Source organism: Mesitornis unicolor, unplaced genomic scaffold, assembly GCF_000695765.1.
Source record: "Mesitornis unicolor isolate BGI_N332 unplaced genomic scaffold, ASM69576v1 scaffold937, whole genome shotgun sequence".
NCBI lineage: Eukaryota > Metazoa > Chordata > Aves > Mesitornithiformes > Mesitornithidae > Mesitornis > Mesitornis unicolor.
Window position 1 is genome coordinate 26,149 of NW_010196867.1, and position 8,479 is coordinate 34,627.

The 8,479-nt window shown below is 45.2% G+C and overlaps 2 protein-coding genes across 2 annotated transcripts in view; one reads left to right on the forward strand and one right to left on the reverse strand.

Annotated features, from left to right (window-relative positions):
* Positions 1-1,081, forward strand: part of CHST4 (carbohydrate (N-acetylglucosamine 6-O) sulfotransferase 4) — a 1,149-nt gene extending 68 nt beyond the window's left edge. The window contains exon 1 of the mRNA XM_010188610.1: positions 1-1,081. This exon is cut by the window's left edge and continues 68 nt beyond it. Within this exon, the coding sequence (XP_010186912.1) occupies positions 1-1,081 (1,081 nt within the window).
* A 6,276-nt stretch (positions 1,082-7,357) lies between these two features.
* On the reverse strand, positions 7,358-8,418 carry TERF2IP (telomeric repeat binding factor 2, interacting protein; the record flags this gene model as incomplete). Its single annotated transcript, XM_010188611.1, has 2 exons — positions 7,358-7,786; positions 8,342-8,418. Coding segments are annotated over 2 exons (506 nt in total), but the record flags the coding sequence as incomplete, so codon positions are not given.
* Between the last annotated feature and the right edge of the window lie 61 nt (positions 8,419-8,479).

Below are 8,479 nucleotides of genomic sequence, written 5' to 3' on the forward strand. Positions count from 1 at the left end.
GATCCACGTCCGCTTCCCGCCCTGCAGCAACAGCGCCCCCGTGGAAGAAAAACCTTCTCCAGTCCATATCCTCATTCTCTCCTCCTGGCGGTCAGGATCTTCCTTCACTGGGCAAATCTTCAGCCAGCACCCCAGTGTCTTCTACCTGATGGAGCCCGCATGGCACGTGTGGGTTAAGATGTACCAGAACAGCGCTGAAGTCTTACACATGGCAGTGCGGGACCTAGTCAGGTCGGTCTTTCTGTGTGACATGTCTGTGTTTGATGCTTACATGTCTAGCGAGAAGAAAAAGTCTGATTTATTTCAGTGGGAGACAAGCCGAGCCTTGTGCTCCCCCCCTGCCTGTGACTCATTCAGTCGCAGTGACATAATCACTGCACGCAATTGCAGAACCATCTGTGGCAAGTACCCCTTCAGCAAGGTGCAGGAAGCCTGTAAAACCTACAGCCATGTTGCCATCAAGGAGGTTCGGTTCTTTGACCTGAAAGTCCTCTACCCCCTTCTCACTGATCCGTCCCTGAACCTCAAAATCATTCACTTGGTCCGTGATCCTCGGGCTGTGTTCAGGTCCCGAGAGAATACAGTGGCAGACCTGACACGTGACAGTAACATCGTTGTGGGGTTCCAGAAGATGAAGGGAGAAATGGGGCCCTACAACACAATGCAAGTAATCTGCAAAAGCCACGTTGAGATTTACAAGGCAGGTAGGCAGGCCATTCCCAGCTTCCTGAAAGACCGCTACCTGCTGGTTCGCTATGAAGATATTGTCAGAGACCCTCTAGCATGGGCTGCTGAGATGTACAGGTTTGCAGAGCTCCCTTTCACGCCAAAACTTCGGAACTGGGTGCACAACATCACCCATGGGAAGGGGCAAGGAGGAGACGCCTTTGATATTGGGTCCAGAGATGCGCTAATTGTATCCCAGGCCTGGAGGAAGACCCTTCCTTTCCAGAAAATAAAAAAAGTGCAGAATGTGTGCAAGGAGGCGATGGACTTGCTGGGCTACCGGCTCATTCAGTCTGAAGAAGAGCAAAAAAATATGTCCCTGGATCTGTTGTTTGCCCAGAACTCCTCAGAGTAACAAATTCTGAAGGCAGAAAAGCTGCTCTCTGCACCTGCTCTCCTCAGGCTGCGGAGTGGAGAACTGTTTAGTGGAGCAAAGGAGGACAGAGGAGCGTGCAGATGTGTGTAAGAGTGTGTGCGTGGATGTGCTGTGCAAGGACAAGTAACATGGGAACTCTGACTGCACTCACGAGAGCTTTCTCGGCAGCACAGGGTCGCTCCCCATGACCCCTGGAGGCTCAGCCACAATGCAGGTGGAAGGAACGTGAGTCTGTTTTCTAAGTTAAGCCCATGGTTTATGCGGAGGAAGCATGCATATGTTGGAGCAAGCAGAATGCCAAAGGAGTGGGACCGGATAGCAGAGCTTGAGCCCCTGACAGACCACAGCTAAACACTAGTGAAATGTTGTGGAGCAATTGTGCTGCAAAGGAAGAGGAGAGATACATGGAAGCTGGATTAAGAGAATTTGTTGCCCTGCCACTTAGGATATGTAATGGCAGAAGAGATGCAAGGATAACCAGACACTGGTTTCTGGAAAGATCCTCTTTTCAAAATAGTTGAGTTTTCAAGCCCAGTTTTATTTTTGCTCCCTTCCTGTGCCTGGCCATCCAGCCTTGGTGGCAATGTTGGGGAAATGTTTTATGTTCACTTACTGTAAAATGGGAAAACAGAATAAACCAGCTGTAGTTGAAAATAAAAACTCCTGGATTTGCATCTGGGGATCCATTTCTGGGACTATGTGAGTCTGTTTATTTTTCAGCTGAAGTAATTCTGTCTTCTAGCTTTCAAAACCAAGAATAGTAGTTCCCCTGGGTGTTCTCCCCTGGGAGTCCACATGTGTGACTGAGAAGAATTCATGCTAAGACTGGGACTGTAAACACAAGCTAAGGATACAGATTCTGTTGGTATAAATACAGGAACTGGGAAGATAGTGCCGTAAGACAGTGGGCTGAAGAAGCAGAGAGGAGAGCAGGAAGTTATCCTACTGAATTATTTGGTGAGAGTTTCTTAGGGCACAACAAAAATAAGTTTAATAGACTATGCCATTCTCCAGAGTCTCCACTGGAGATGCCATTCTCCCTCCTCCAAAGGGAATATGTAGCTCAAAGATGAACAACAGAATTATTTTTACCTGTTTTTAACAGTGGTCCGTAAGACCAGGAGAAAAGCTTGTTACCAGACTTGGGGAGTGAAAGCCTACAAATACCTCATTCTAAATATCCTCTTTTGTGTGTAAATTGTCCCTTTAACGTACATCTATTTAACAGTGCATTCAGATACTGCTCCAGAGCTAGAGTATTTCTGCTCCCCTGCAGACTGCAAGGCAGCTGTCCTAAGGCAGGATCACAGGCATCCACAAGGGATGAAGGTCCGTTCTGAGGATGTGCATCCTTGGGAGATAATCAAGGTGGGGCGTTGGAGGTGATCTGAGGAGGCTCTGGGCAGGATCAGGGCATTCAGGGCCACGGGAAGCTGTGTTCCCCTTCCCTCTCCACCACCTCCACACATGATCACCCCGTTCCCCGCTCCTCCTCGTGGTGCTCTCTTTGTCGGTCGCTGCCTTCCTCATGCCAGTGTAGCTCTGGTGAAGAGTGCTCATGTTAAACCTGCCAGAAGGACGTTTGGTGCCCACTACAGAAAAGTGACAATGCCTGCCTGGAGGGCTAGACCTTGTTTGCTTGGTATTAAAATGTCACAATATTGCTTTAAAAGGAGAAATGTACACTGCTGAATTTTAAAATTAGGGGATATAGTGACTGTGTTCATGTTTGAGGGTGTGCAGGCAAGAAACAGTGTCCAGCCTCTACCTATTGTGTGTGTTTGAAGGGTGACAGGATTCACCTTAACCAAACAGCAATCTCTAATTGTAGGAAGAAGGCTCTTCTGACCAGTTCACAGCAGGTGGGCTGGTAGGGTTTTTTCTTACCAGAGGATTAATTAGGGGTTTGTTAGGTGCTGATCAAAGTAGGGAAAGTAGTCTTACAGAGAGACACTGAGCAGCTATGTTGGTTAGCAAGAGAAAGTCGCTGCTAGCACAAGCGTGGACCTGTCCAGTGAACCAATGAGCCATCCCTGCTTACAGCAGGCTCCGAGACCACAAAGTGCAGCAGCCTAGCGCAGCAGGAGAGCTTCCCTGCCCAGAAGCAGCTCTGCTGTCACCTTCACTGGGGTAGGCACCAGCATCCCAGGCCCCGTGTGTCTTCTGGGGTAACCAGCCCGTCCTGCAGCGGTTAGGGACAGACACTGCAACAGCGAGTGGTGAGCAGGGGAGGTCGGCTGCCCAGCAAGGCAGCTCTAGAAGCAGAATTGGTCAGCAGAGGGAAAGACAATGTAGGCAGGAGCCTTTCTTTCAATTTCTGCTACATTCAGTATTATTGCTAATTATTTAGATTTCACAGGGCAGTGTTTTGTTGCAGCATTTATCTTATCCATTAAATTCCATTTCTACAGATGTGGCCGTGCACTCATGCCTTGTGTGGGCAAGGGCAGACCTCAGCTTGTTACCCCACTAGCGGGGTTTTCTGGGTTTCTAGGTGCAGGATTTAGGGGAATGCCAGGCATCTCTTACTGCTGAACAAACCCTAGCACATTGAATTATTCAGATGCACTATTAAGTCTGTACATGGTACAAGCTGAATTTCTCCTATAGCTGCTGGTGCAGAATTAAATTATTCACTGTCCGAATTTCACTTTCAGTCATGCTTTCCTTTTGGCTGAAGCAATCAGCCCAAGACTAAAGACATTTTAAAGCAGCTGTGGATGATTACAGGATGTTTGCTCCTCAGGGACATGGTTTCTTTCCAGAGACCACTAAGATAAGGTTTCTCTAAGTATGAACCCTATTGTTTAAAACAAAGCTCTCATTTTTACTCATTGGGAAGACTTCAGGTGCTATTTCTGTATCTTTCCAGAGTCTGAATTTCCATTTCATCATCCGTAGAACTGGAAAAATACTGACTCGATTCACTAGAGGCAGATCTCTATCTCGTATTGTGTAAATAAAAGTGTAAAGCTAGACTCATAAAGACGAGATCAGAAGTTGTAGCCAACATTTAGGCTTCAGTGACACTTGCAGATCATCTGGTTCCATAGCACAGTGGATATCTGTATTCCTAGAGCTAAACCCCTCATCCCTGCAAAGGGTAGGATGTTGTGTGTTATGGAAATCATAGTCTTGCTACTGAGGATCCCGTTGTTGAGTGATGAAACCCCTGCTGAGCAGGCAGCACTGGCATGGTGACAGTCCACTGAGGAGGTGTCTTCCTGTGCACAGCACTTCTGCTGACAGCAGGCGGCTGGCACAGAGAAGCAGAGCTTGTACTGCGCCACACAAGTGCACAGCTGCTGTATTTCTTTTAAAGTCTCTTTAAAATGGACCTTAACATATTCAGCTTAAATCTTGGAGTCTCAGAAGCGTGTTTTTACTTAAGCTGTAGTAAAAAGCTTCCTACTTTAAGTGCCAAGAAGACTGTTTCTGAGCAAACACAGACTTTTCTGTACATTGCTAATTATATCTCTAGTTAAGCAATGTCAGCTTGAGTGGTGTAAGTTTTATTATGAATACTTAGTGGACTCAATCAATTCTGTGTACCAAATGTTTAGCTGGACAAAAACCTTCATCATGTTTCCAGTCAGTCAGTAAGCAAATGACATAAAAGTAACATAAAATACATTTTCTTTATGTACTGTTTTGAAAATTAACTTCTGCTTCCTAAGCTTAGTCAGAGAAAAAGCAGGACCATTGATTTCAGTGTATCTTTGCTACACTCCTCTAGCTATGTTTCCTCAATGCAGTAGGTAATACTTTATTTTTTCAGGAAGCACCAAAGCCACACACTGTGGTCACATTAAAATTTAAAGTTGTCTTAATGCAAGCAATGATGACTTTTTGGAGGAGGAAATAACACCCCCCCCCCTTACCTCCCTTCCATCCCCCCAAACTTTTAGGATGGTGAGCATGACATTTAAAACCATGGCTACATCAAATAAAGTTCATGGAAGTCCATTTAGAAACAAATGTTGAGTTTACACTGCAAGTTCAGAAGAGTAAACTCACACTTTTTTGGTATAAAAGCAAAGATGGAGAGGTCTCCAATCAGAGAGACATTTAAAAACCAACACTTTGGTATTCCTGTCTGTTGTGTGCAATCAGTTCTTCACTGGAAGCTTTAGTTATGAAAGGCCGGAATTCGTCAATTTTGATGAATGGTGGCTAACTCTAACAGGAAGCAAATGGGAAACACCCAAATTCCAGCTAATAGTTTGTAGACCCAGTATTTCTGCCTCTGGAAATGTCTTTGATTCAAAGTTGTGGCACACACATTGCATGCAAACTCGTGTACTTATGTGAGCTACGAAGAGCATTCCTGATGCTCCCAGATAGTACAGGGAGCAGATGTGAACAGGGACAGGAGCATAACTGTGTCTTTGGTAAGACGAAGCCAAGAAAACAAGGATATTTACTGTGGGAGGAGGCAGAGCCAGAATGCTCTGGAGCAGAACATGATAAAGTGACATCTCCAGGTCCTGTTAACGGGGACGGGTCTGAAGAGACCCAGACTATGTGCCTGCACAAGCGTGGGGATGAGCAGTGCCTTTCTGGCATTCAGAGCAGACGAGAGAGGACAACCTTGAGTGAGCTGTGCTCGTTGTGTCTTGGTTCCTGCGCCTACCAAGGGCACCAAGTGCATGTGGAAAGGTTCCCAGTGACGGGCACTGGGTCTGCGTGGTTCTGCAAAGGTAAAGGCACTGTGCGCAGGCTCCAAAGTTTGCCTTGTGTGTCTAATTGCCCTGGAAAAGACAAACTTGCTCTTAAAATAAGTGTAACTTAAAAAGATAAAAGCATGTAATAAGCCTCACACCTGATCATTTTGTGTTGCAGCCATTTAATATGTTCTACCTCTCACTTTGAATTCTAGAGCAGTTTTGGTTAAACAATTCAACCATTGAACTGCGAGGTTATGGTGCTGTTGAGATGTGTACACCACCCAAGCTAGAATGGGAGTTTTTGCTTGCAGGAGGTGATGGGTCTCCTGTTCATGAACCTGGTCATCAGCAGTCCTTGGATTTCAGATCCAGCTGGTAAACAGTCTAATTTTTAAAAAATCTTACTGCTTTATTTTCTGTTGTCTTGCACTTGCTCATTAAGTGCCTGTCTGGTCTTCCACACAAGTCTCAAGTAGCCACTCTGAGCAGCATGAATGTACCAAATAATTCTCACTTCTTCACCAGGAATGACCTGTCCAGTCAAACACTGCGTAGTCTAAAACAGTTTTAGCATTCATTTGGTTGCATTGGTTAACTCCAAATAATCAGTTAATGCTTCAGGACAGCAGTTTTCTGAAGTAGCAGTCTCATACTAAGTTACCGTTGATTTTCAATATAATTTGAATTTGGCTTAAAACCTGTGATTTCCTAATTCACCTTAATTGACTGCCACAGTGCAATAAGCAAAAACTTCAAAATACGAATTCTAAGGAATAATTAAACAAAAATTTTCAATCTTTGCTTTTACAAGCCCATTTTATTTCACTAAAAGAATGAATTCCAGATTTACAGGACTGACTTCAAATAATATTAAAATAGTGTCCAGAGCACAATTTCAGCCTGAGGGTACCAAGATTTTTTCAGATTGCGACTGTACACCAGCAATGGAGTTCTCTCTCTCAGACAAGACTTAAGTAACAGATAATGAAATAAACTCTGGGCACTCTTCTGTAACTTGTGTCTCTTACTTGAACTGCTGCATGTGGCACTGAAAGCTGCTCTACTTTTCCCAGCTAGAGCGTATTGTCTGGTAGTAGTGCTACTTTGCCTGGATTAAAGGACCTGGGACTCTCCGCTCTGTAGAGATGCAAGCTAGGGCAGAGCTATTGATTGTTTTTGAGATCATGAAGCAAGATGGTAAGGTTAATGTTATTAAACAAACCCTGCAATATTAGCACTGGAGAGCACATGCTGGAAGTGGTAATAAAAACTGAGATAACTGTCATGCAGCAACATACAGGCAGGAAGCACTGTCAGCTGGTTTATATGGTAGAGACACAATTTAAAGCAAATTTTCAGTGAAAACTTGATACTGTTTAGATCCTTTCACTTTACCATTTTCCCTTTTCAGATGTTTGATATACTCAATATTACAAATTAAAAACAAATACAAAATAGGCCTTTTATGAAAAGCATTTCTGAAACTTCCCATTGTTGCATCAATTTTTCCATCACATTTGCATGCATGATGACTTTTTTAAGTTCCTGCCACAGTCATTGATCAGTTATATCCCGTCTGTTTTGCTGTCTAACTCTTCCTAAATGCCACCCGTTTTGCTACATTTTCAGCTCCAAATTTTGCTATCAGTTTATTTCTGACATGTTCATCATCCTTTTGCAATTCCAGATCATCCTCTCTGCTCCATACAGGGTACCCATCCAAGCGCTGCCCCGTCTGCAGAAAGTATAGAGTAGTCTCCACTTCACCAGTGTTTTTCAGAAGGGCCTGTGTAACGGTGAACAGGTCCATGCCGGACTTCTCCATGAAGTACTGAATAGTTTTTACTACTTCCCCCACCACACTGGAAGAAGAGCAAGCACTTGTTGGTCTTTCTTCCCTTTGTAATTGAGTGTCAGGGAGAGCACAGTCCTTCGGTCCAGTTTTCAAACCAGCTGCTGTTTCTCCTGGGGACTTTCCATCTTGTGTAGAAAGTTCTTCTGAAGTGTCACTTCCTGACTAAAAGCAAGAGAAGTGGAGTCATCAATTAAACATGGTATTTTCTAGCAAGCTGCTTTTATCACTGTGACCCAAACACTTTCCACTGTGACTGCAAATTTTTTTATATACTGTAGAAATTACAAGACATAATAAAAGTCAGTGAAGCCGTAAGTGTTAACAGGGATATACAAGACCACAGAAAAGCATGAAACTGAAGGGAGAATCTGAACAAAATGAGTATAAAATGCAAAAGTAAGTGTTAATGCAACTGCAGGAACACTTTATGCCTGAGATGAAAGGGTGACTTCCACTTGCCAATACAGCTTTTAATGTGACAACGCTGTCACGTTAATTTCCTCAAGTTTTCAGGTAGGGAATCAAACTAAGAAAATCCGCCGCCGAGGCACGGCAAACTGTGAGCCACAGCTCAGTGCAGCTCCCACCTAGCGCAGCGGAAGGGGCGCCATGGCACAAAGTCACTGAGGAAGCGGAGCGACCGTCGTGCTTGTCACAAGCAGGAGGCCCTGCTGGCCGCAGCAGCAGCGCTGTTCCCCGCGCTACCCCGGTGCTCACCTCCGTGCTCTCAAACTCCCGATTGGCTGCCTCGAAAATACCCATGACTTCTGCGGGCTCCGCCGTCTGCTGGGGCTCTACGGGAACACGCGGGCGCCGACTGCGGGGTCGCAGCGGGGCCGGGGCCGCGGCCGCGCC